This window comes from Pogona vitticeps, chromosome 2, assembly GCF_051106095.1.
Source record: "Pogona vitticeps strain Pit_001003342236 chromosome 2, PviZW2.1, whole genome shotgun sequence".
Lineage (NCBI taxonomy): Eukaryota > Metazoa > Chordata > Lepidosauria > Squamata > Agamidae > Pogona > Pogona vitticeps.
The window spans coordinates 29,029,376-29,057,129 of NC_135784.1; the positions used below are offsets into that span (position 1 = coordinate 29,029,376).

Consider the following 27,754-nt stretch of genomic DNA (forward strand, 5'->3'; position numbering starts at 1 on the left):
AGAACTCTCCACTATGACCTGTCCGTCTTGGGTGTCCCTGCACAGCATAGCCCATAGCTTCTCTGAATTACTCAAACCCCTTTGCCAGGACAAGGCAGCAATCTGTGACGGGGACTCTTCATTTGTTAGTCGCTATAATAAACATATTTTCTAAAGGATCAGCAGCATCTTTCTGGGATCCAGAACATTTTTTGTGAAATGCTGTTAGATGTTTTTAAAAATGATTTGTCTCCCCAGGGTGGGTAGATGTGTCTCCATGGAGACTGAAAGCCCATGTATGAGACTGGCCTGGCTAGGGTTTTATCTTTGAATGGAGACAGAAACAAACAGCAAAGAAAACATATAGCAAAGAACTGCTGGATAGCTCAGTACTTTAGGCATCTGGCTGTGGAGGTGGAAGTTGGGAGTTCGATTCCCCACTGGGCCTCCTTGACAGGAGGTGGACTTCACAAGCTTCAGCTGGACAGTGTTACTTAGCCTGCGGTGTAGATGTTTGTGTTCTTATTGGGGATTTTTAGTGGGTGGGCAGTGTTTGGGGACTTTTTATGTGTGTGCATGTGGGCCTGGTCTCTGGGTGTCTGTATGAATTTCGTTGTATGTGTATATTATGTATGTACTTATAATGACAATAAATTTATTTAAATTTAAACCTATAAGGCAGAGACTTCTAATCTTATAAGTTTTAGTGTATAACAAAAATGTACATTTCTCTTTTTTTAATAATGTATATTCTCCTAATATAACTCTGTACATATAACAGCTACCGTACATGTATATTTTTAAAGTCAAAGGAGTCCTATTAATGAATAGATGGAAGCAAATTTGGGTTGTTTGACCACTAGGAATGACTTCTTGGTAAATCCCCAGGAATGATTTCTTCAAAGTGTGAAGAGATGTTGGTTAAGAATCCTAACTAATGATTTCATAACTTATTAATATTGTTTAGGCTGCAGTCCAATATACTATGGATCAGAAAGGGAGCCCTTTGGGTTTGGATCACAAGCTGCCTCTTCTCATACCCTTATCCAAAAAAATATCTCACTAAACTTTATAACTGCTTACTTGCATGGATAGGATTGAGCTGTTAGGCTACTTTGAACTCAGAACTCTGCTGCCCTAGAACTAAACTGCAGCCACTTCTTGTGGGAGGGGGGAGCTCATAACACAAATAATTAAATACATTATTGCCCGTGTATTAATTCTTCCAACACAACTAAGAGGGCAATTCTATACAAGTACATTTGGAAGTAAGTTCCATTGATGGAACATTGCAAGTGAGCAGACTGATTATTGGGGAGATGAAATTTGATCATATCATCCCAACACCTTATCCACATGCACAGGTTACTGGTTCACTTCCATGCCAGATTCAAGGTTTTCGTTCTAACATATAAAGCCCTAAACTGTTTAGGACCTTGTTACTGGTTTGGACTTGGTTGAATGTCAGGTTTGACGGCCCATCTGACCTGGTCCTCATAGACCTCAGGCCTGCAGGTGTTGACACCTTGAAAGGCCCATAAAACATCAACTAGAGGCCAGGTCTTCTCAGCTGTGGTGACCTCCTTATGGAATGTGATACCCCAGCTGCCCTCGCTTTGCACCTTTAAAACATGGCTGAAAACTGAGCTTTTAAGGAAAACTTTTGTAGAGACCCTCCCCAGTTAATTGGGATAGAAGAGAAAGAAGGAAGGATACATGCTAAATTGAGCAACAATTTATTTTGCCACCTGTCTCGTTATTTCCAACAAGGGATTTAGTTAACTTTTATATAATTTGTCTCTATAATTTATGTTTCTTTATTTCTGTTATACACTGCCCAGAGTAGCAATTGCTAGATGGGTGGTATAAAAATCAAATAAATAAATAAAATAAATGAAATTTATCCCCATGTAAAAGTGTAAAAGTATGACTGGTTGGATAGCTCAGTGATTTAGGCATCTGTCTGCAGAGCCAGAGGTTGGGAGTTTGATTCTCCTTTCCTGGAAGAGGAGCCAGCCTGCATGTGGCCTTGGGCAAACTTGCACAGTTCCAGGGCACCCTCAGAAGAAGGGAAAGGTAAACCACTTCTGAGTATTCTGTACCTGGAAAACCATAAAAAGGGTTAACATTAGTCAGAATTGACTTGTCAGCAGATGATGATGATGATGATGATGATGGTTAAAGATGTATGCAATTGCAGCCTAAGTTTTATGTTTGACTACATAAACAAATCCATAGACAAACTATATGAATATATGTATGTTCGAGCGATGTTACACATTCTGTGCGCACGCGCATATGCTTACATTTTCTATGTTTATTGCTTTCAAAGGTTGTATTCTCCTGCAAAGACTTTACAGATAATATTTATCTAGCTTTTAGAAGAAAAGCACTAACAGAATAACATTTTTAAAATGTACTATATGCTGTAATCATTTATGAAATATTTCTAAACTGGTTAATAGATTAGTAAATACTTTCTGGAATATATTTATACACACACAAAAGGTAGGTGTGTGCGTGCGTGCCTGTATGAGTGAAAATGGACAAAGGGAACATAATACCTCTGTTTACTCATACACCAGGTAGGGGCCTGATAATAGCCAATCTGAACTCATCTCTGCCTTCATGTATCCGTTATGTCTCTCCACCTAATTAACTTGTCAATCGGCCTAACTATCCATCAATCAACCTGTTCGCATTCCTTCCCTGTGCCACCCCCCCACTACACACGCACACGGCAAGCTCTCCAGGTACGGAGGACCATTTTTTTTTCCTTCCTCTTAATTCTCCATCTCTGTGTCTCCCCCCACCACCACTTCCCCGTCCACCCTCCCATCTGGAGTTCATTCATAAAGATCCGCAGTCCCTTCCCCCGCCAGCACCGGGTCTTCTCACGCATCCGGCGAGATGCCAGCAGCCGCAAAGGGGGTCAACCCCACGCTATAGCTGGGGAGGGGGGTGTTCACTGTTTACCCACCCAGCCCCACACACGACCCACCTCTTCTTGGGGGAAAAAAAGGGGAGAGATGCTGGCCAAAGCGATCCGATGGCTGGGGTTCTTCGCCGCCCTGACAGCTGCCGGGGCCGGCTGGGAAGCAGGTGAGTGGAGGGTAGGTACCTGGTTGGGAAGGGTGCTGTGGGGGGGGCGCGAGGAATGCAGAATCAGGTTTCAGCCGATGGGGGGGCAGAAAGGGACGCGCATGATTGACTGGTGAACGAGGAAACAGGCAGAAAAATACAGGCGGGCGGGAAGAAAACAGAAACCTGATAAATCAATATTCAGCTCATCCGATAAGAAGGAGGGCTGAAAACCAAGGGGGGGGCGGGGGCGCAATAAGCAATTCGGAGTGAAAGAATAAATGGGGGGGGGGTTTAATCACCGCTGCAGGAAACATGATGCTCTACTAGCCTGGTGTTTGAGGCTCCCGGCATGGCAGCAATCGCGTCGCCCTTTCTGCCCCCTTTCCTCTAACTTATCAGAGGGGTCGGTCGATGGATGGGTGGGTGCAAAGGGGGGGGGAATCTAATACTGCCCGAGTGGAACTCACTCTGTTTTAATCTCAAGCTTCTTCAGCTCAATTCCAAATAGGCTGAGGCTGAGTTCTGCAGACTGCGACGTGATGGGACGAAAGTACTCTGTGCATGCTTTGGTCTTGATTGTCGTATGAGATGCCCAGGCAATGAATCCTAGCTTCAAAGCCTGGGCTTGGATTAACTCTTGCCTCTTTTTTTTCACTTTTTCCACCCGCATTTTGCTTTCAACCTTTATGGATACACTTCTCTGGGCATAATTGCTCATAGAGAACAAAAGACGTCTTGGCTGCCAGCCTTCTGACCAAACCACACGATGCTGCTTCCCCCCCCCTCCTCATGACCGCAGAAACAAAACTTCTAAAGCAACTTCCTCAGTTGATCACTGGGGAAAGATCTCTAGACCCTCTTTTCCACAATATTCTGGCACTTTTACAGTTCTGCAGCAGGCAGGCATTCAACAGGTGCTGACTGCCTCAGTACGTTTTACCTGTTGATTTGTGACTGTAGGAAGGCCACAAGAGGTGGGGAAGGGAGCAAGGTGTCAACTCAGCTTCCGAATCCTACTGCCTGTACAGTAGCACAAGAATCATTGGATTAACTATTTCTGTTTTTATGAATGACATCATTTACCATCCTGCTTCGGGCTTCCCTGTTCGCTTTGACTTTAGCTTTAGTCCTCACTGTGTGTGCATATGTGTGCGCAGGGATTTTGTGGATGTTCCTCGTTGTAATACAAAGTGTTTTGGATTGTCCTTGTTCAGAAGGGACAGTTATGAACCATTATTGCCTTTATCATGATCATCTTAGAACTGCAAAGTATGGGACCCTATGGATCACTGGGGATTGTCATTGTCACTGGGCCTGCACTTCATGGTTTATGACTACACCATTACTGCAAGGTACCAACAATACTGGTTTGTGTGTTCAGATCTCCTGGTTGCAACTTTTTCAAGAAACTATCTGTCATTTTGGTGGAATCAATTAAAAGAAGCTGGCTGGATAGTTCAGTGGTTTTAGGCATCTGGCTGCAGAACCAGAAGTTGGGAGTTCAATTCCCCGCTGGGCTTTTATGAGTAGAGCCAACCTGTGTGGCCTTGTGTAAGCTACACAGTCCCAAAACACGCCCAGAAGAAAGGAAAGGTGAGCCACTTCTGAGTATTCTGGACCTGGAAAATCTCTGGAAAGGGTTGCCATAAGTCAGAATTGACTTGACAGCGCGTGATTGTTAAATTAATCTAAGTAATAGAGTGGCTGGTATTTTAATTCTAAATACAGTGGTGCCCCACATAGCGAGGTTAATCCATTCCAGATTAACCCTCGCTATGAGGAAACATCGCTAAACGGGACGCAAAATGCCATTGGAATGCATTAAACTTAGTTTAATGCGTTCCAGTGGCTTCTATACTCACCGTTAAGCGAAGTTTCCGCATAGCGCCGCCATTTTCACGCCCTCGGTAAGCGAGGGCAGGGCGCGAAAATGGTTGCGGTGGCCATTTTGGGTCGTCCGGCGGCCATTTTGGAGCCGCCGAACAGCTGATTTCACGGCGTCGCAAGGCGAAGATTGGTAAGCAAAACGCTTACCAATCTTCGCAATGCGAGTTTTGGCCATAGAGGCCATCGGTAAGCGATCGCATTCGCGATCTCAAAAAAGAGATCGCTATGCGATTTCGTCGTTACACGGTGCGCTCGTTAAGCGAGGCACCACTGTATCAGGGGCAAATGACTTAAGGTCTTACTTCTTTGGTCTTCTTCTAGGGAGAATCTCAAATCCCATTTTCAATCTTTAAAAGTCATTATTACTAAGTACCAGCATACATCAAGGGCCACTTGCTCCTGCATCTCCCTCTCCAAATGTCAAAATCTTCTTCAAAGATCTTCCTAGTAGCCTCATGGCATAGTGGGTAAACTGCAGTATCCTAGTTAAGACTCTATTCATTACCTGAGTTTGATCCCAGCCGGCTCAGGTAGTTGCCTCAAGATTGACTCAACTATCTATCTTTCCAGGGTCCGTAAATTAACGAACCAGCTCATGGGAGCAGGGAACAATGTTTAGCCTGCGTAATTAAATTGTAAACCACCCAAAGAGTGCTCTATGGGGTGGGGTGGTATATAAACAGAACACTTTTTGCTTTTCATGTTACATTTGGAGTTGGAGACAAGGCAGACAGGCCCTTTTCCATGGTGGTGTCCTGTCTTAGGAAAACCCATTTCAGGAAGGTTATCCTGGTGCCAAGTCAGTTATCATTTCAATGTCTGAATATTATAGGCTACTGCTACTGGCAGTGTTTTTTTCTTAATGGAGTTGGTAAATGTACTAGGGCTAGTATTATAGAGTGCTAAGAATGGGAGATACAGATCTAGCAAATCAATCTTCCTCATGGGAGTTAAGGAAAGCAAAGGGCACTCACACCTCCTCACAAATTCTAAATCCATCGACTATTTTAATCTACATATACACACTGTGTTGCGTTTGCCTATGCTTTTTTAAAATTACACAAACATACTACTGTGCAGCTCTCCAGCACCCTGGATAAATTCCTGCAGAAGCCCTTAACTTTTATAAAACTTAAAGCTTCCTTCAATAGCAAGAAGTGTTAGCCCTGATGATCCTTGAAATTTAAATGTCCCAGAGGAGGGGAGTAACCATGTTAGTTTGGTACAACAAAAACTGCAGGTCTTTGTGGTACCTTGGAGATGAAGAGATTTTATTTGGCGGAAGCTTTCATGGATCCTAGCCCACCTCACCAGATTCTTGGAGCCTGAGACTATTGCAGAGTTTTGAATTTTGGTTCAGTTCCTCTAGCTGTGCAACAGAAGTGCAGAGATTCACAGAGCAGAATTAGCTTCAGATTCGCCAGAGTAGTCCTCCCCTTTTCTCATCAACTGGCACTTACAGTCTCAATAACTCACTCTTCCATTTGTAAGAAAAAGAATAAAATGTTTCATTTACTTACAGTGAACAAATAATGGCAAGCTAAAAAAAACATGAATGCTTTGAACAACAGGCCTCAACAGACTCGCTGCTTCCAACAGACGAAAGAGAGGAAAAGAGCTCTTAGCAGAAAGGTGTGGCTCTCCTCGAATTCAGAGGCAGAGAAAGAACAATTGGTTACTGTTGGATTGACAGTCAACCCAGGACAGAAAGATCCCTTCCAGCCACTCCTACTAGGCAGCATCCGAGATTGCAAAAACTCCAACAGAGACTACATTCAACCCATCTTATAATGTGGGCTCTGGTCTCTGTAAGCTCATGCCAAACAAAAGGGTTTCAACTTTGCTGTTCTTTGTTGCTCTTGAAACTCGTTGTTATTAGCTGCCTAGAGTGGTTGCAATGACCAGATAGGCAGGGTATAAATTAAATAAATAAATGAATAAATATTGCAATGTTAACATGAGTACCGAGTTTACAAATGGGCTCCATACCTTCATTAGCCACGCTAGAGATCTCCCTATTGCAAACAGGAGGACTTTACCAAGGGGTTGGTGGGTTCGGCTTTGTGCAAGCAGCATGGAAAAAGGAACTATACAGTGGACCCTCTACTTAAGGAATTAATCCGTATTGGAATGGTGGCTGCAAGTCGAAAAGTCTGTAAGTCGAATCTCCATTGACCTACAATGCACTGAAAACCGATTAATCCTATAACCAGTGGTTTTTATTCTATTTTTATTCCATTTTGGAATAAAAATAGTCGATTCTCTGGCTGCAAGTCGAATCTAGATTTTGCAGCCAGAGAAGTCTGTAACTCGAAAAGTCTGTAAGTCGAGCCGTCTATAAGTCGAGGGTCCACTGTACGCAGAATGGTCCTGTCTGCAGGGGGTTTAATCAAATGGGATAATGGCCTAAGAACCTAAGTCTGAATCGTTGCTTCTGTTGCACCCTGTGGGAGCAAGCAGCCACCGTGAAAACCAATAAGACTTGCACAGAGTTCGAAATGATTTACCTCCACGGTTTCAGTATTACTGTCCTCACTTTGGAGACGGGGAGCCGAAGCTGAAGCATTTGCATTTTTCCTGAGGCAACTCACCGAACTCAACAGCTGAGTATAGATGTTGCAGGCCCATTGTGTTCAAACTCTTAACCACTGCACACTAGCAAAGCATGAAAGGCTCACAACCCCATTTCAAATGACAGAAGAAATGAATGCTTTCTTTGGATTATCTAGAAGATTACAGTATCTAGTAGAGAGGAAATACAGTAACCAACAAAAAGAAATGTAGCCTAGAGGTAGGAGGTCACCATGAAAACAAATGTCAACGCAACCACTATGCATTTATTTGTGCTAAGAACTGGTTAGTACTTGGGGGGGGGGGGGGGAAACACTACCAGACAGTGTCTCCACAGAGCATTTTGAAGGTGTGTTGTAGTCCTTGCAGTCATGAAATGGGCCTCTCTAGGCCTCTCCTCCTCAAGGTAGGAATGGGAAGATGGCGCTTTTTGTCACAATTACCTGGCTGAGAATACCCAAGGGTAATGGACTAGTTTGGAGGTTATAGGACAGTGGCAGCAAACCTATTTGGGGCCGAGTGCCCAAAATTGGGGGGGGGGGGGAGCAACCAGCAGGCGACGTGCTGCGGTGGTGGCGGAATCTGAAGTGGTGGCAAAATGGGGAATCCCAGGCATGGAGGTGCCTCAAGACCCCATTCCGGATCTGCTGCCGGTGCCAGCTGGTCCGGATCCTAGCTGCTGACGCCTCCTGAGGTTTGATTGCGAGGAAGGGAGGGGAGTAGCGATCCAGTGACTTATGGCTCAAGGGCTCTGCATGCCAGCTGCGGCATGTGTGCCATAGGTTGGCCATCACTGTTATAGGCTGGGCTATGTGGCTTGTGGAGTCTGCCTCCAAGACCTGGAAGTAGTTGAGGGATCAGCTGGGAAGGAGCTGGGGCAAGGCCACCGGGGACTCCTAAGAACTGCTATTGGAGGCTGTGAATTGACTGGACCTCACTAACAGTAGGGATGTCCCTGTTAACTAGAGCTTGGAAGTAACAAATGACAAGTAACCATTTCATCAGTGTAATACAAGTTTTTTCCCCCTTTGTTATTTTTTTTAAAGTAATGAAATTACAATATTGTGTCTTTTTTGCAGTAATGAGTAAAATTTACTGGTTACTTCTAAACCACAGATGTTGTCATGCTGTTTTTCTGTTATTAAGTAGTTTTTTCTGTATAATTTGAAGTGATTTTTTTTTAAAAATTAAATGACAGGAAAGCAGCTCATTAGTAATTACATAATAATGCATTACTTTTCAAATAACAGGCATGATGTTAACCAAAAGTGATGACTATGGAGTTACTGACTGAAAATAAAGCTCTAAACCCAGGTCTTTACCATTGCCTTCCACTCACCTTCCTCTTCCCCCATGGTTACAGCACTATGCTTTGGTATGTGGTGCAAAGTCATGTTATAATTGAAGAGAAGATATCACTCTTAAGACATCTGAAATCTCATGTGTGAATACACGCAAGGAGCTGGAATTGGCTGTAGCACCCACTCTTTTGAGTATATACATGAAGCATACCTAAATATTATACTACATAAGGTGCAAAACTGAAAAAGAAGGAATTTCTTGTTTAAAAAACAGAGGATGGGAGACTCATAGCTTGTTCTTCCAGGCCCCCTTTTTCCCAAGTGCAATCTTTCTTCTTATTTTCTCTCCTTTTAAAGAACTGGTTATCTAATTAATTTATTTGGGCAAATAGTTTGTTATTATTATGAGTCATGTACAACAGACCAGAAATTTACAGTGAGACACACTCTGGTTCCTTCTGTTTAAAAGTACAAAAAACCAAGCAAAATAATATTCCTCTTTCCAGGTAGGACTAATAAGAGATAAGGGGATGACATAAAAGGTTCAGAAATCCTGCCTAAAATGCCTTTAAATAACATTTAAAAGTTGTAATCGGTAAGTCTCTTTTCTTTGTTCATGTCAGAACCACCAGAGTACAATCAAGAACAGAACAGAACTTTCACCCAATATAAAGAGCTTTTGGGGGCAGCGAGTGTCAAATCTTCCATGGTACAGGTTGAAGATCCAGAAGAACTGGGAAGAACTGTACAACATTACTTATTACACAAAAGCAGTCACAATGCAACTATATGCTGTGGTACTTTTTATATTTAGTTACACTCTTGTTGCCCTGAATAACTAGTTAGTTAGTTATGTGCTGTCAAGTCGGAGCCGACTTACAGAGGACCCTAACAAGGCTTTCAAAGTAAATGAGATATGTAAGGAGTGGTTTTACCAGTTCCACTCTCCATGGCTGAGAAGAGATTCGAAACCTAGTCTGCCGCTCTATCTATTACACCACACTAGGTACCACCCCTTAATTGCACATGAATATATGACTTTTAACTAATTATTACCGAGCTCTGGCTAGGCCCCTTTCTCAAGCTGGAATCATCTGAGCAAAAAGTAACTGGAAGAAAGGACTATGTGAGACAAAATGGTGGAAGAAGGTTTTATATCCCAATGCTTTTTTCTTTAAATCACATAAGATCATGTGCATGCAGATGCACATACACAGATACACACTTGTTGTAATATGTACTTTGGATCTTAGAAGCCAGGATTCCTGCCTTGTCAGGAATGAGGAAGGAGAGACCCTATTAGCATTTGGTCATGAGGGTTTTTTGCAAACTGCAGAGACCCTCTCTGTAAATCTTCAAACAAACCTTCCTTTTCTTCTTTTTTTTTACCACATTGCCTTTTACAGATCCCCTCTGCCCTGCCAGAGACAAACTCAACTGCCTTCTCCGTCGACGGCTGGGATGTGGGCCCGAGGGGGCACCTAGCTGTGGCCCATGTTTCCCCAATTATGAGGAAGATGCAGATGGCGACTGTGTGAAAGTCCCCAAGCATGGTAAGAGCTGCAAGCTGAGAATTCTTCTGACCCATAAGTGGAGAGGGACTGTGCCTTTCAAGAGTCTACAGGAAGAGCAAAAATATTTGGGTTAAGATTCTGGTCATGATAACTGAGGATTACAGAGGGATTCTTCAGCCAAAAAAAAAAAGTACATTAAGGTTGTTCAATCAATCAATCAATCAAAACCTTTATTGGCATTAAAACCACTAACCGTGCAAACCAAGATTATACTTTCCAGTGCAATAAGATAAATATGGTCAAGTGACGCCAAATTAAGGTTGTTTTGGCCCTGTTTACCCCATACATCCTTGTTGCCTGAGGTGAATTAGGATCAGAACCACTGCAACAGCTGAGGGAACGAATCTGTGCCTACTCTTGATATCTGTTGAACTGTTGCTCTTCAGGTCTGTCTGTCTTTCTGCCTTCAGCATAAAAGGAGAAAGAAAAAGAAATGGAAACCCATTGATAAACTGTTGTGACCAATTTATTATGTGACACTTCTGTGGAAAAAAAAATCACTGTTGTGTCAATTTTATGGTACAGGTCCAGCTGATGTGTGCATTTAGTCCCTGTTTGTCTGGATATAATAAACATTTTTCAGTCTGTAGAGTCTAAGGCCAGATCCCATGAAGTGAAACTTACTATGTATCTCACCCTTGCCATTCCTGGCTTATAAAAGTGCCCTGAGAGTGGTAACAGGCTAAGTCGATCCTTTTGGTGACTAGCTTGGAACATTTATCTTTTTGGATGGCACCCAGACTCCTCCAACCAGAAAAGATGCCATGTTGCTGCCTGGGGCATTCTGGGGCTTGTAGTCCAAATGAGTAACTTTAGCAAACTCTGGGTAGTGGTGAATGCCCTTTGGAACAAACAGTGATTCCATCATTCTTTTGAAAAGAAGAATAGTGAGATCTTTGTTTTTTAAAAAAATCCTCCTGAACTTCATCATTTTTGAGAATGGAGTATGTTGTATCATCTTATCTCCAAGTGTTTTTGAGTGGGCTGAATTATCTAGATCAGCCATTCTCTATGGGGGGTCATACAATATGTCCTCTTTGGGGACCCCTGGCATAATTGAAAGGGGCCACAGTCTGGAAACAATTCTCTGTACATCACCTTACAAGGTTCATTATGCAACTTATACTATCCTGATTGGGGCTGTGTTTATTTCATATTGTGTTTATGACTATGGCCAAAACAAAAACAAAAAAAGTTGGGAACGGCTGATCTAGACCCATTATAATGTAACTTGGGCCTGATGATTATGTCCTCTTTGGCTCCATCGGAACTCTTTGCAGCCTCTGACAGCATCCACTCAATGCTCTGAAGCTGCAGGGAAGTCTCCCATGGACTGCAATATTCTTCTGAACTGCCTGCCCAGGATAGGATTTGGAGACACTGTTTTCTGGAGGGGTGACTTGAAAAAGCAGTGCTGAAGAAGTCTTTTTAAATAACGTCTTCTAGGCTATGAGGCTGTGGTGTCCCCGCAAGATTCCAGTTTATTGCTCTTGCTAAGCAACCTATAAATGAAATTGCTGAGAAAGGTTGTCTGGAGTTCTGGTATCTAGTACTTCCCATATGACCGAGGGGAGGATTTCTATGACACTTCACATTTTCTCTGCAACTCACATTTGAACCCATAAGCAAGTTCAAACATGTTTATGAGTAATCTGGCCTTTCTCACCAGATTACGCATAAAAATGTTCAAACCCACACAGAAACTCAAGCATAGGTTGCAGAAAAAATATAATGTGTAATAGACATCTTGCTTTCCTTCTGCCTAAGTCCAAAGAAGCTGTTGAACTTCTAAATCAGTGTTTGATGTTAGTAAAGGACAGAATGGGAGTGAACAGACTGAAGTTTTTAATTCAGACGAGAAGGGCTTTTGGTCAAATGAAGGTGGAAGAAGGAATACCAAGTTGTATACACTCTCTTCTGTAAAAACTCAGTTTCACAGTTAGGGAGTCCTTCTTGATTCTGTCAAATGTTGATGCCCAGACTGTAGTGAGAGCTAGTTGCCCAGATCTTAGTGATGTTATTTGTAATGATGGTGTTCCCAAGGCTAGTGTGCTAACTATACCCATTCTTGGAATGTCAGATCTAACCACAATGGCATATATTTTAGCTACATGCTAGCCAAAAGCTTGCTGGACATTTATGCCTATGCAAGAGGAGCTGCAGAGGTTCCCACAGCTAAGTATGTCAAGCTGCTGGGCACATGTCAGAGGCATGATCAGACACATGACCTTCAGGCAAGGTCACCTTGTCAGTTAGCCATGGTAACTTTGGCAATTCCTCTTGAGCTTATGTAAATATCCAGTAGGATCCTAGCTTATGCCTTATATGGCTTGGGAACCAAGCCATTTGTGAGACCACAGCCTCGCATACAAGGCTGTCTGAGACACTTATGACATACCCTTTTCTAGAGCCTTCCATTACTGGCGTTTACGTTTGGCCGGAAAGTGAGATGGGGCCTTTTTGGTGGCTGCTCTCAGGCTGTAGATCTTCCTGTGAAGGAAAACCAGGTCTTAGCTGGTGGGTGATGGAGCTAATTCTGCTCATGTGCCTCTAACTGAATTGTTTTTATGTTTTAGTTACAATGTATCAATTTCATCTTGCATTTTCATCTTGCATTTTAGTGCAGCTGGCCACCTTGAGCACCATTTATGGTAGAAAAGTAGGATATAATTTTAAGAAATAATATCAATAACTAATCATACCTTAGGTCTAGTACAGAAACGCCTAGTGTTGGGAGATTATTCTATCTCCAGTGGAAACGTCTCCTGGAGCTATTGTCCAAGAAAAAAATGTTTCTGAACTGTGGCCTTGAATGATATGCAGTTGTATTACAAGCAAAAACTACATTTGATCACATAATAGTATTAAGAGAATTTTTTGACCATGCATCATTTTGTATAATGCGTGCACAAAACAGATGGACCATTGCCCTCAGGGAAAATGCATCGTGTGCAGAAGTACACTTCCCCAACCTGGGATCATGCTCAATAATAGCCACTGAGTGCTGACTGCCCCCCCGGGGGGGGGAAAGAAATAAAGAAGAAATTATTCATTTAATTAATTTATTTATATCCTGCCCATCTAGACTGAAGTCTGCTCTGTGCGGTGAACAGCAATTCATAAAATAATAACAGTATAAAATAAAACAACACCATTAATATAATACAAGACAGGAAAAATAAATAATGGCAGGAGGGAAGGCCTGCCTAAAGAAACACCCAGCGAGGGAGCCAGACAAATTTCTGGGGGGAGATTGTTCCAGAGGTGAGGAGCCACTGCTGAGAAGGCCCGGTTTCTTGTTCTTTCTCTCTGGGCCTCCCTCGGCGTTAGGCCCCTCAGCTGCCCATCCTGGCTAGAACAAGTGATTTGGGTAGATCTAGGTGGGAGGAAGCGTTCTGCTACATAGTGAGATCCTAAACCGTTTAGGTTTTTATATGTCATTATTTATACTTTGAAATCAATGTGGAAATGAACGGGCATGACCTGAAACCAGACTGAGATGGATCCAGGACATTGGATTCATCCAAAAGAGCCTGGAGCTAGTCAGCCACTACCCTCTCTACCACTTTGCTAAGGAAAGAAACATTGGTGATGGGCCTATAATTGCCGATGTCCTCCGCTGCCAAACTTGGTTTCTTCCTAATGGGCCTAATGAGTGTCTCCTCCTGGAGAAACCCATTAGTTATTGCAGTGGCCCATTCAGTTGTTATAGGCCTGGCTGCTTTGATTAGCCAGGTTGGGCAAGGGTCAGTGGAGGAAGTGTTGCCATTCTGAAGAAGAGGTAGAAAGTACAGCAATGGAGTATCCTAAAGAGTTGCATCATACATATCATTATTTTTTTGTTGTTTCCCGTATTAGCTCTTATTGTGGCCTTTCTTTTCATTGTCTCCTCCACTGTTGACATTGTTGCAGAGTTTTGAATTTCTGGTAAAATTTCCTTTTGTTAGGCATTAGAAATACAGAGATCTGTGGAGGAGAATAGCTACAAGTTCCCGAGTGTCCACCCTTTTCTCATTAAATGACACTTAAAATCTCAGTAACTCACTCTGAGATATTGGTAAGAGAAAGAGTAAAAATGCTTCATTACTTACAGTTGCAAACAGATCAACAGCAAACAAACTGCTTCCAACAGAGAAAGGCAGGAAGCCAGGCTACTTAGCTGAGAGGTGGGGCTCTCTTTGGAAATCAAATATTGGAAAGGATGATTAGATAGTGCTGGATAGATGTATAATCACTTCAGTCCAGAAATGTCCCTCCCAGTTACACAAACCACAGACAGCATGTAAGGTTGCAAACAAAGCTCCAACATAAATAAAGATTATATATTCCTCAAGGCAAAGAAATGTCTGGTTGTTGTTGCTCATAATATTCTGTCAAGTAGACTTGGGTACATTACATCTTGTGTTGTAACTAGGACAGTTGGCGAGTAGAAGTCACAGAGGAGAGGAGAGGATCTGCTAAGTGGTGCTTCAAATATGTACCTCCTTTTGCTTACTCGTTCCCCTCTCTTTTAGAAAGCAAACCCAAAACCCAGAAGAGGCCCAAAGATTTGCCTGGCCTCATCCGCTCTCTCCTGGCCAAGCATGAAAAAGGGCTGCGACTGCCAAGCCCAGAGACCACTCTGACTGGTATGTATATCGAATCGACCAATCCCAGAGCCTGGAATTTTTAAAAAAAGTACAATTGCTTACAGAAATCTGTAACTAGGTCCTTGTTGGCATGTCGGTATTTTCAAGGGGCAATATCAGAACTGGCCCAGCCACTGTAGGAAATTAGAAAGTCTTTCCTTTTAGCAACAATAATGCATTTCATGTTATTAAAGTATAATGCAACAATCTGCTTTTTTGAAATATTATGAAAACATTCATTTGACTGTTTTAATATATATATTTTAATTTACCTGAACATTCCACACTAGACCTGAAATTTGCCATTCTGGAGAAGAAAAATTACAGGGCAAGAACCCAGAGAGAGAGAGAGAGAGCTGAGATAAAATATATACACATGTTTAGAACTCATCTCAATGGACTCAATATAAGCAAAGGTTTCTTAGGTCATTATAAAATATTGTGTTGTATCTGCTGAAATTCCCAGGTACTGTATATTTCTTTACTACCTACCAATCCCATCTCACAGTCCCCACTGGTGATTAGAGATAATCATTCTCTTATTGTTCCTGCTGTTAAATATAGTCTGGAATTAATTTAACCACCAATCATTGTCATTGTTTACAGAATAATGCTTCCTGGGAGGGGAACTGACTATTAACAGGGGTTTTAAAGGTCATTGCCAGGTCAACAACTTGTGCCCAAATACAGTCTCTGATTTGGAGCCGTGTATAAATATTTTCCATGTAGATTCACTCTTAGGTCTGAGAAAGTGGACTTGATCCATGAAGGCTCACATTAAAATACCAGTGAGTCTTTAAGGTGCCACAATGTTTTTGTCTTCTTTTATCTTTTTAATTTTTTTCTGTTGTTTTTGTCAATATAATAAACAACACACAAAGTTCCACTGTTAAAAGTAACATTCTATATTCTGACCACCATCACCCCTTTTGAGAAGTGAATGCCCACTTGTGCCCAGTGAGACTTGCACAACCCACTAAACCCACTTTTGAGGGACCTGATGTATCCACAAATGGGACCCCTGAATGGGCATGGGGGTGGTGTATTTCCCCCCCCCCTCAGAAAAAGTGGCTCATTTATGAGTGTGTATGTGTGTGGGTATGTGTGTGTGTGTCCAAACTCCTTCAGCCAAAGTTTTCTTGCCAGCCAAAACAATCAAAATGAGAAGTGGGCATTTCCAGTTTTGATCTTTTTTGGCCAAACCTTTTGTCATTTCCTACTATTTACAGGCCTTATACAGCCCATGGTGGTGCTGGAGGTGAAAATTTGGCCCTCATACCTATCAAAGTTGGCTGTTCCCATAACTGCTAGCATGTATTACAGAGGAAACTTCATTATATTAAATCGGAAGCCCTTGGATACAAAACGCTCATTATTATTGGTCTAGAGTGCAAGCAGCTATCTGGGCTTTTAAACACGAGTCCTTGCTAGTCGGACATAAGTGTCACAGACTGAACCTGGAGCTCCAAAGCTCATGCTCTGCCACCACTGAAAAATGGAGAGAAGGTCCATTTAACTAAGCAAGCAAGAAAGCAAACCTTAAATCCTTGATTAATTAGCTACCAGTGAATATATTAAATGTAAATTTTTATATAATTGTCATGTGCCCTCAGATTGCTTCTGAAATGTGGCAACCCTAATAATATGAGAGACATTCAAGGGATGGTTTATCATCGCAGTCACCCCCAGGGAATTTCTATGGCTGAGTTTAAACCTAGGTTTCTGGTGTTCTGACATAACACTGTCTCCACTGCATCATACCAGCTCTCTAATTCTGCATAACATGGAATCATAGAATCATGACATTGGAAGGGACCCATAAGGCCATCCAGTCCAACCCCCTGCTCAATGCAGGAATCGGAATCAAAGGATATCTGCCAGATGGTTGTTTGAATTTCTCTTGAATGCCTCCATAAATCAAGTCACATCTGATTTACGGTGACCCTTATATGGTTCTCAAAGTATGTGACCTATCCAACAAATGACTTTTCCAGTATCACCACCCAGTGAGGTTTCCATGGTGCATTAGGGATTTCAATCCATGCCTCCCGAATCCCAGTCTGTTGCTCTATGCATTGCACCACACTGCTGCTTTAACCAGAATATAGGCACCATATTATGGAATGACAGAGCAACGTTCATACATCCCCTCCCGCAGGGCTATCCTGCAGCATTCCCCAAAACTGTGCTGCCTCACTCTGCCAATGAACTGGAACAATCTCAATGAAAGCGAACAAAGTCTGCTTGCTTTAAATGGCTTGTTGTGGTTTGGCCCTGAAACTTGACATCAAACTGGGGTGAGGAGGTGGTACACTTTAAAGCACATCAAATGCTTTAATGTTTTTTTCTGGTTTGTGGAGATGTACTAGCAGCAGGGATGTGCAGACCTTGGCGAAGCTGAAATTAAACCCAGGTTGCTCACCTCAGCTTTACTGATAAAACACCTGATACCTTTCCAATGTTGTCGGAGCAAAATTCCCACCATCTAGATCCAGAGGTCAAATTTCCATCATCTATGTCCGTAGGTCAAGCCAGCAGGACTTGTTATGAGTTAACTGTGTAAGTCTTATCAGTTTCAAGCTCATCATTTAAATGAAAAGGTGCCACTAAATTACAGGCATTACTAAGGAGTATTTTCTCTTACAGAAAATTGCAATAGCCAATGTGCCACTCAGACGTCAAATGCTGAAGAACTATAGAAAAACAGGATTATTCAAACTCTTTTTCTTGTCTTGTCTTGTCAGGCAGCACTGGGCTGTTTGAACCTCCCAGCCAGCCTACCCCATTCCCCACTTCTCTCCCTACAAACATCTCCTATTTCATGAGCACCATCCCAGTTTCTTCAGAATCCTATGAAGACACTCCTGCCTTGGCCACCACACCCCCAGGGAGGGTGAAAGTGGATTTTAAGCAACGATCCCGTCCCCCAGCTACAAGTTTGAACAAAGCTGTATCCCTCAGTGAGTATATGAGTGATGAGGAGGGTTGGAATGAGAGCTTGATTGTGTGAAAACTACAATTGGTCATCCCCACCTGACTCTAAAAGGATTAATTGTTCATCTCTACAGCTCTTGTGGTGATGTGCACAGTGACAGGGGTTTCTGGATTGGTGGTGGCTGCCATTTGTTGGTACAGGTAGGTAGCAATTGTCACTGAGTTTTGGTTAAATTACTCTAGCTGCACAGGAGAAGTGCAGGGATTGACAAAACTGAATTAGCTTCAAGTTCCCCAGAGTAGTCCAACCCTTTTGCTCATCAACTGGCACTTACAGTCTCAATAACCCACACTAAAACATTAGCAGAGGACAAAATAAAAATGTTTCATTTACTTACAGTTGAACAGATAACAGAAAACTAAAAACATGACTGCTTTAAGCAACAGGCCTCAACAGACTAACTCCATTTCAACACTGACTGCAACATACTACGTTCTTTAACTGCGCACTAACTGTTTACTGACTAAAAAGAGAGAGGAAAAGTCACTTAAACAGAGAGACGTAGCTCCCTTTGATATCGGAGACAGGGAAGGAACAATTGGTTACTGCTGGATTGACTGACAGTCACCTCAGCCCAGATAGGTGCCTCCCATCAAATCTACTAAAGGCAGCGTATGAGGCTGAAATAACTCCAACATAAATTGCTGCTGATGTTTTTAGTTATTTCTTACTATTATTTTTATTAATTCAGAACTTAGACTACAGCTCACAGAACAGCAGCCATGTTGGTTTGGGGACTCTGGAACCTGTAATCCCAAAAAGGAAATTCCAAGTTGCTGCTGCTATTGCTATTACTGTTACTACTAGTATTAGATAGACCTTAGCCATGTAGGATCCGCTTCCCAGAATCGTTAAACAAGAGGGGTAACCAAGATCGGACAACTGGAGATGAGTGCAAAGAACATATTTTGAATGCCTTAGAATCACCTTGAATAATTAGAATAAAGGAATATAGATTTTCTGAATACCAGAACCCCTCCTGCCATAGAAAAAAAAGGTAATCCAGCTCACTCCTAAGATTATTTCATTCCTGCCCTGTTATGAGGAGGCAAACATCCCTGTGTAGCATTCCTAGATCCACAAATAGATCATTATCTCTCTTCTGCCTCCTCTGATTTAGTCAGTGCAGTCAATGTAAGTGCTGCTCTACTGAGTTCTGAAAGCCAAAAAATAGCTGCTTGGCCCCGGTGCTTATCATGTAAATTTCAAACAAGCTGTAGTTGTACAGAGGGAAGGGCAGGATGAAAGATAGAGAAGGAGAACTGAGAGAAGAATTTGTCCCTGTGTAATTTTCGCATACTTAGCCTTTGTTTCCAAAGGGGCTGGAGACAAATTGTTTGAATCAAAGATTTTTTTATGGGAAAAACTGAAGAACAAAGAGTCTCATGGAACTTTAAAAAGGGGAAAGAAATGTTGCTTCAAATCTACATATGCTAGACCAAAATCCTGTTAAGAAAAACTGCATGCCTAAGGGCCATTGTGCAGCAGGTTTTTTTCCCTCCGGCAGGGGTCCCTATTGATCGGTCACGCGACCGCACAACCTGCAGTGTGAAGGGTGATGGGAAACAGACCTCCTTGGAAGAAGGATCTCATTTGCTCTGGTGCTTTTGTGCACCAGGTTTTCCCACAGCAGTAGTCTGGCCTTAGTCTTTAACTACTTACAGTCATTTCGTCAGATAATGAATTTGTGTTTTAAGTCAATCACTGCCTCAATCTATGCAAAGGTATAGATATGCAAAAGCCCTAATTTTTTTCAGGTGCCACATATTTGGTTATCAGTTTCCTTGAAATATCCTAATTTGATGATCCTAACAACTACTAGAAAGCAGCAATGACACGGAATACACGAAATAAACCAGAGAGAGAGGCTGAATATGGCTAAATCAGGAAATTTGACAACTCTATTTATTTATTTATTTATTTATTTATTTATTTATTTATTTATTTATTTATTTATTTATTTATTTGGAACCCGCCTTTCTCCTTAAAAAGGACCCAAGGCGGCTTACCGCTATTAAAAGACAATATTTAAGTTAACAGCAATGAGTATACAATGTTAAAAGGATCAATGAGTACAATACCAAAAAACAAAACAAACCCCACCATCCTGTGATTAATTGACAGGCTACAGACAGAAGTACGCTTAGCTCAGAAGATGGCATACACAGCCACACGTGGAAACCAGTACCGATACCATCAGCCCAGTGCTGTAAGTGATTGTGCTCTTCGGTTCTCTTCATGGGTATTTGTGTAGGTGGGGGTGAGAGTGATGGTGAGGTGTCAGAAAACTCCTTCAGTTCATAGTTCTGGATCCCAGTTTCCATACAGAGGCTTATTGGGAAGTTTGAGAAAGGAGCTACTTCACACACAGCGCATAGGTGAACTATTGGAGAGCAGTAATTATGCTATACAAGTGCCTTGGCTTAAAGCCCCGATTATCTGCTCCATCTACAGCTCTACATTCCAGGGAAGTGGGAATGCCATCTGCAACAGCTGGTTCCAAATAACACTATTCTGTCTTAAAGATGCCACAAAACTCTGGTTGTTTTAGTTTGGCTGTGGAATTTATTGTCATACATGCTAGTACGGTCCCAATGCCAGGAGAAAGACCGCATAGGAACATAATGAGTGAGTGGGTGAGTACAGTGGTGCCTCACTTAACGAGGATAATCCATTCCAGCGAAATCGCTGTAGAACGAAATCATCGTTAAGCGAAATAAAAAAGCCCATTGAAATGCATTGAAAACCCTTCAATGCGTTCCAATGGGCTGAAAACACCGTCCAGCGAAAATTCTCCATAGGGGCGGCCATTTTCGGTGCCTGTAAAGCGAGGAATCTGTCCTAGGAAACAGTGGGGGGCCATTTTCTACACCCGGTGGCCATTTTGAAACCCGACAATCAGCTGTTTTTAGATCGAGGCAGGGAACCAATCATCGTGAAGTGGATTTTTCCCATTTAAACCATTGTTTAAAAAAACTAATCGTCAAGCGATTTCCTCGTTAAGCGAGGCACTATAAATATGTATGTAATGGCTACTGACATGGATGGTTTTTAATGGGGATTAGACAAATTCAAAAGCAAAAGCAAAGTGTGCTGCTTGCAAAGTTATAAAGCATTCTCTGGGTGGTTTACACACACGAGCTGGGTACTCAATTTACCGACCTCGGAGGGATGGAAGGTTGAGTCAGTCTTGAGTGTGCTACCTGAGACCAAGGAGATCAAACTCAGTTTGTGAGCAGAATCTGGACTGCAGTTTAACCATGGCACCATAAGGCTCCTTCATTTAAGTCCCAAATTTTAGGATCATACCAATTAATATCCGCTACTTGTTATCATCATAGCGATTGCCTTCAGGATCATATTCAGCCTGCCTCTGGATTTCCTAATTGAGAACAACAACAAAAATGAGGTGGTCTCTTCAGTTTTGTTCATTGACTTCACATAAGCACCTGGTTGGTCACTATGGGGAATAGAATCATGGACCAGGTAGGGTTTTTATCAATGAGGCGGTCCTTAATCCTTTGTTTCTGTGATTCCCCTTCAGTACATGGACTCTAGGCTAGCCCAGTCTTGCCAAGTTCACCACTATCAACATCAGAAGAAACTGCTCACCAGTGAGGAGTAAGTACTCCATTTTTAAAAAGCATCTTTTGGGGAGTGGGAGAAATTGAGAAACTACTAAGAGGGAAAGGCTCACCATTCAATTGTTAAGTCTGCCTGAACGGCTCCTATCTCTCGCAAACCAGAGGAAAATCATTTTGGTAACTAAAGCAAAAATAAAATTAAAAATCCCATAAGCATCTCTTCCTCTCCCAAGGAAAAGCAATTTGACAATTAAAGTCAAATTGCCACTCTTCCATGACATCCCAAAATCTACTGCCTCAGGTAGATGCCTCACTCTGACAAACAGTAGGGCTGGGCATATTGGCTGCACAGAATGTGCAAAACCACCGGCGTAATTCCTGCCCACCTCCAATAAAAGGACCACACGGGTAACAAGCCTCTGGAAGGCCTCTGTCTCAGATAATAGAAGGCCCCTTCATGTCAGATGAGCTAATATTGGTCCAGATGGATGTTTGGTTTGGTTCAGAGGTTTTTCTCCACCAAGAGTTTATTACAAGCTAAAACTGGTTTTTGTTTTTTATTTGGATCAGAATGGAAGTGAGAAATTTCAGGACTGCTTTATATTAAACAGCACTACAATCACTCCCAGAAGCCCTTCCCCTTTAGAAATTAGATGTTAAGGAGGATCTCGCATAACTTTCTGCCACGTCTATTTGTTTCCTAAGCAGAACATAATAAATAATAGGGTTTCCCCCTGCGTATTGGTCATCCATTCGTGATTCAAAATGGTAGCATTTTAAGAACAGCTTTACCATATGACAGATTGTCAAGAGGAGCCTTCCTAAACCCAGTATTGCCCAGGTGTGTTGGATTACAACACCCACCTTCCCCAGGCAAGACTGAAGTAGCTGATTTAGAGTTTCTTGAAAGGTTTAAAAAACAGTTATGCTGAGGCTGTTAAAACCACATTGTTTAATTATTCTAAAAAAACTGGGATCTCTTTGTTTTTCATGTCCTGAACCTCCTATCTGAAGCTCTTCTCTCCTTCTCCAGGAGAGATCCTCCAAAACCACCAGTACAGCAGCTCTCCACAGAGTCAGAGACTGAAAATGGAGATTATACCGTGTACGAGTGTCCTGGGCTAGCCCCGGTATGTAACCTTCCTGTAGCGCTCATGCTGTCAGGAGTGAGGGCGGTTTGCAAGAACTCCTGCTCAGCCTTCCAAGCCCTTCTCCTGAAAATTTCAGTTCTCCTTCTGATCACAACACAGGCATGAAAACAGGTTCAGCTGTCCTGAATAGGGAGATCTATATATATTTTAATTGCTTTGATTTCTAGCCTGCATCAACAGCGCAAGCTCCCCTGACACCTGAGGTGGGAAGAGAAAGGCGCCTGCTGAGCCCCCATGATAAAACTCCCATTATGCAGCACCTACCAGGAGGTGGAAGGCGGTGGGTGGCCCTTTGCTCCCCATGGCCCCATGCCGGTGGACCCTGGCTGCTCCATGGCTGGCCCTGGAAATAAGGCCCAAATGTCTTTATAGCCAGGCCATTATGGAGAGGACCTTATTTGGCTGGCTCCCTCCCTGATACCTCAGCCAGGATGACAAATTATTTCATATTTGGATAATGTGCTGTTTTTAGCTCTTAACGTTGTGTTTTAAATGATGTGAGCCACCTTGGGTCCTTTTTTTAGGAGAAAAGTGAGGTAAAAATATTTATAAATCAATAAAGCACACCCAGGGTATGTAAGTGGGTGGCTGTGGGGGACTGAAACACCACAGTGGCCCTGCTTCTCCTCCTCTTTATCAGCGTGTGAGACCAGGAGAGGAGCAATCCTCAGATGGGACATGGGGTGTGTGGCAACAGGGAAAAAGAAAAGGGTGGCTGGAGAGGTTGCGTGAGGCATGGCAAAGTGAGTGGCTGTGGCTGCTCTGTCGTGAGCGCACCACTTTTTCAAGGCCTAAGATGGCTGCCTCATTTTGGCTAGCCCTGCTATCCTGCCTTTCAGTCCTCAACGGTCCCAAATGCAGTTTACATACAATCATTCAATCCCACTGGGTCTGTGATAGTCCGCTCTGGATCGACCCTTTTCTCACCTGAGGCAAAAGAGGCATTTTACATGCAGAAGCCAACTGGGCTGCTAACTGAACCTTGTATGGGGGTAAAATCTTCTAATGCCCCTCAGGATGGCAGCCCACCTGAGGGGAGAAAGACGCATGGCTCTATCCTCAAAGAGAAAGAGACAGTCCAGAGGATAAGAAAAAGCTGCCAGTGTTGTGCCATCTCCGGCAGCTACCTCACTCTGTCCAATGGCAGGGACGGCCCTAATTTCTGGCAGGTCTCATTGCCCTAGGTTACCGTCCCTTCTACTTCCTTCCTCACTGGGATTACTCATTTTTTCTCAGTCCAAGAGAAGCAGCCGCAACCGGGCCTCAGGTGTGCTGCTGGGCAATATCTCTTGGGTTGCCAAGGAAATTATGCACACAGTATTCTACCCAATTGTTTAGTAGGGCATAAACCCTCCTTTTAGTCCTGAGTGCAAAGGGTTATTAATTTTATTTTAATGAACATGAATAATTAGCATCCACTCTGGGAGCACCTCATCCCCTGAAAAGCAGAATAGCTTAGATCTTAAAAAGAGAGAAAAAAATACAAGCACTATGGTAACTGGCAGAATAATAAAGTCAAATAAAGATTCTGTTTCTAAACTATAAGCAGATTACTTTCATCCCCACCCCCCTTTTTAGTGTGTTTGGTTTCCACTGACATGTGTCTCTTTCCCTACCTCCCACCCTGAACAATGTAAGGATTATAATTGACATTTCTACCACCCTTCCTCCACTCAACATAAATCTCACATAAAGGCCATTTGTATTTAAATGCCATAATTTCTTTTAGGTATATGTAAGAAAGAGGGTTACATTAAAAGAATTAATTAAAGCTAGCATTCCCCAAGCTGGTCCTCTCTAGGTATCTTGGATTACAAGGCCCATCATCCTAGCCTATCTGAAGAGCCTCAGATCACAGAAGGCTGTTCTATCATAGCTTATGGGGCTACTTGGATTTCTCTGCATTTCATATTTCTCTAGTTTTGTCAAGAGCGGCTTCTTGGCTTGCTTATGTGAGATGCCAGCTGGATCATTTACTCACATCTTTTTGCCCTACTGATTTCTCCTCGCCCCACACTAGTCTGCACAGCATGTTGGGACAGCAGGAGATTGTCGCGTGTCACTGGCGATGGTAGTGTTTAGAGACCTTGGAACCTGACTGGAGTTGTCAGGCCAAAGCTGAGAGATGATCCACTAGAACGTTTTCCTGAATGGAGCAAGAGATGAGGTTCCTCTCGCAAGCTCCTGCTCGCTTTAGGAAGGAAGGTGGAGGAGACCTCCAGGCTTGGTCAGTGGTGGCATCAGGGAAGGAATTTGGCACCAGTCCAGTTCCTCACTCAGACAGGCAGGTTGGTTTAATCTTTCGAAATAAGTGAACTCCTGTGCGTTATTTATGGCCCAAAGCCCAGAACCTAAAATCAACCAACTGCATCACTGAAAATCCCTTCAGGCATTTAATCTCAAAAGGTGAGGATGACAAGGGTGTGGACCTCCAGACGGACACCCTGAAGACCTTTGTGTCCCAATGGGTGTAATTATAGGTGCTGCCATTTCCTTATCAGGGCTGTTGATCATGGAAACAAAAGCGGGACATCTCAAGTAGCTTTGGGGGCCAGCCTTTGTCTCCAAGGCCCCCTCCCCCAGGACAGAATGGGTCTGGGGATGGGCGTTTTCCTCTGCCCTGCTGATTTCTCCTTGCCGCACACTAGTTTTAGTATAACCCATGAAAATCTGTTATATAGAATTAGTTTTGTATCAGAGATTTTTATGGGCATGGAGTGGGGCAGGGGGCTTTAAGGGTCTTCCCAAGACTCTCAACTTGAATGCTGCTGGAAGCATTCAGGAGCAGAAACAGGTTAATTATCTGCTTTGTATATAAACAAGCAAACAAAAAATAAACAAATGTATATTGTATATATATTGTTGGGGAGAACTGTGTGCTGGGCTGCAGGCTCCGCAGAAATTCCCCTGGGAGACTGCAAGAGGAATCTACTAAGGTCTTCAGGACCTCTGGATGGGGTGAGAACATGAGTTTGAAGGATTACCCGAATCTCTGTGTCATCATCAACCTTTGAAACCCAAACTCACTCCCGCCACTGTTTCAGCCTGAATGGGCTAGAAGTTGCGCCGCTCTCTTGCTGGAGATGGGAGAATCCCAGCCAAAGGAGATTCTAGGTGTCACAATCAAAAAAGGGTTAAATTTATAAGTTCTAAGTTGCTGTTATTGCTGCTGTTTTGGTAGCAATAAATTACCTCCAGTTCCCACCAGATGAAACAAACAGAGGGAAAAAAATTCCCTTTGCAGCTTAAACTTGATAAAAGAATTCCTTTCAAAGTGCCTTGAAGAGGGTTTTCAAAAATGCTCTTTAAAAATAACATTTGAATACTACATTTGAATGTTACTTCTAAACAATTTGCTACAGACAGACAAGCACACACACAAACACAACTTTGGAGCTATTTAGGACACTTTTAGAAGTAACTAGAAAAGTAACTACTTAATGAGAAAGCAATTAAGTACATTATTTGTAACTAGTTATTTCCAAGATTTATGCTTGAGGTGTTACAACCCAAAGCTTGGAATTACCTAGTACTTTTTTTTTAACTACAGCTTCCAATTATCCTTCCATTATTACCATGATGGTCAGCGACCATGCTGACTGTTTAGGCCAAAATAGTAACTTTTCAAGATCTGCCCCCATTTATAGTCCCCCATTTATACAGGAGTGCGGCTAGCTATGCACAGAACTATGACTTTTCAGTGTGACACCTGGCTGCACCTAATACCCTTTGCAGAGACGTAGAGAGATGTGTGAATGATTGAACCTCTGGAGCAGTGGAGTCAAATGGCTTAGTCCTCCATTTATACCTCCGTAGCGCAGAGTTCTTTAAAGGTTCCAAAGACAGAGCCTCCAGGTTTAAACCTGATGCTAGCTGCATGCTCTACTCAGGGAGTGTTCATGGCAGAAAATGGGAATAAGACATTAAAAAGTAAAGGTAAAGGCCAGTCTAGATATGCAACAGGATCACAGTGTTTTCCTGGACTGCACTGCTCATATCTATGGACAAAAGTCACATATTTGAGCACTGTCACATGGAGGAAAACCATTCATTGCACATAGAAAATTAGCATGTCTGACAAAAGCTTTACTCTTTGGTTGTTGTGCCCCTGCCTTTAACCGAGACATGTTCAAAGATTAAGTTCTGCTATATGCAACCTGAAGTGACAGGAGTCCAGAAAAAAGAGAACTATGTGATTCTCATCCATAAGTACGTAAATTGGCCATCAAGAAGGGTTCTACCTTCCTTTCTGAGAATACTTTAATTGACATCTTCTCCTTTTCTCTTTCCACAGAGCGGTGAGATGGAGATCCACAACCCTCTCTTTGACACCACCACCCTGCACCAATGCCCTCCCTGAGAACATTTCTTCTCTCTTGCGCCACTCGGTGACCATCTCCACCTTCACCTCATGAATTTATACATGGAAGACTCCAGTTTGCAAAAAGAAAACCCAGCCTTGTATTCTGCTCCTTTGAGGAAAGATAGAATCCATATTATGTATTCCTCCATCACCATTTTATCTATCCTATGGGAATGGACTCAAAGGGAGGCATCTCTAGTGGCGTGGTTTTGTTTTGTTTTTTTTAATGTAGAAATGCCTCAAATTAACATCACCTGGTAATTATGTGCCTGCATTCCTGGTGTTCCTAGATACCCCTTTTCAAGCTGTTCTGATCCTATTAATTCTCCACTGGGGAGCTTTCCTCCAACCCAATCCAGCTAGGGATGCGCCTGTGAGCGGGAGGACTTCTTCCTCATGCATAGCTGTTGTGGATGTGTATGCGCATGTACATGTGTATCCTCTCTCCCCATCCAGGGCTGGCCCAAAGTATATTGCTATCCCAGGAAGATGAGCAAATCCACACCGCTACATCCTCCCCCGTCCCACTCCCACAAATAAAAGGTACCCAGTACCCAGCAGAGGTCAAATTAGTTTGGCACCAGCATCAGAAAGCGGCCACAAGCATGTGCAGTAGTAATAAATTAAGTAAAAATCA

The 27,754-nt window shown here is 42.7% G+C and overlaps 1 protein-coding gene across 2 annotated transcripts; it reads left to right on the top strand.

Annotated features, from left to right (window-relative positions):
* The first annotated feature begins 50 nt into the window (after window positions 1-50).
* LOC110091279 (neural proliferation differentiation and control protein 1) lies at window positions 51-27,754 on the top strand. Of its 2 annotated transcripts, none has more exons than XM_020815351.3 (9): window positions 51-3,081; window positions 10,229-10,375; window positions 14,911-15,024; window positions 17,769-17,984; window positions 18,093-18,159; window positions 20,144-20,228; window positions 21,564-21,640; window positions 22,618-22,733; window positions 27,049-27,754. In XM_020815351.3, the coding sequence occupies exons 1-8, from the start codon at window positions 2,619-2,621 to the stop codon at window positions 22,688-22,690; spliced, it is 1,242 nt and encodes a 413-aa protein (XP_020671010.3). In that variant the 5' UTR covers window positions 51-2,618; the 3' UTR covers window positions 22,691-22,733; window positions 27,049-27,754. The 2 variants fall into 2 exon arrangements, with proteins under 2 accessions (XP_020671010.3, XP_020671009.3); XM_020815350.3 differs by having other exon boundaries at window positions 22,637-22,733.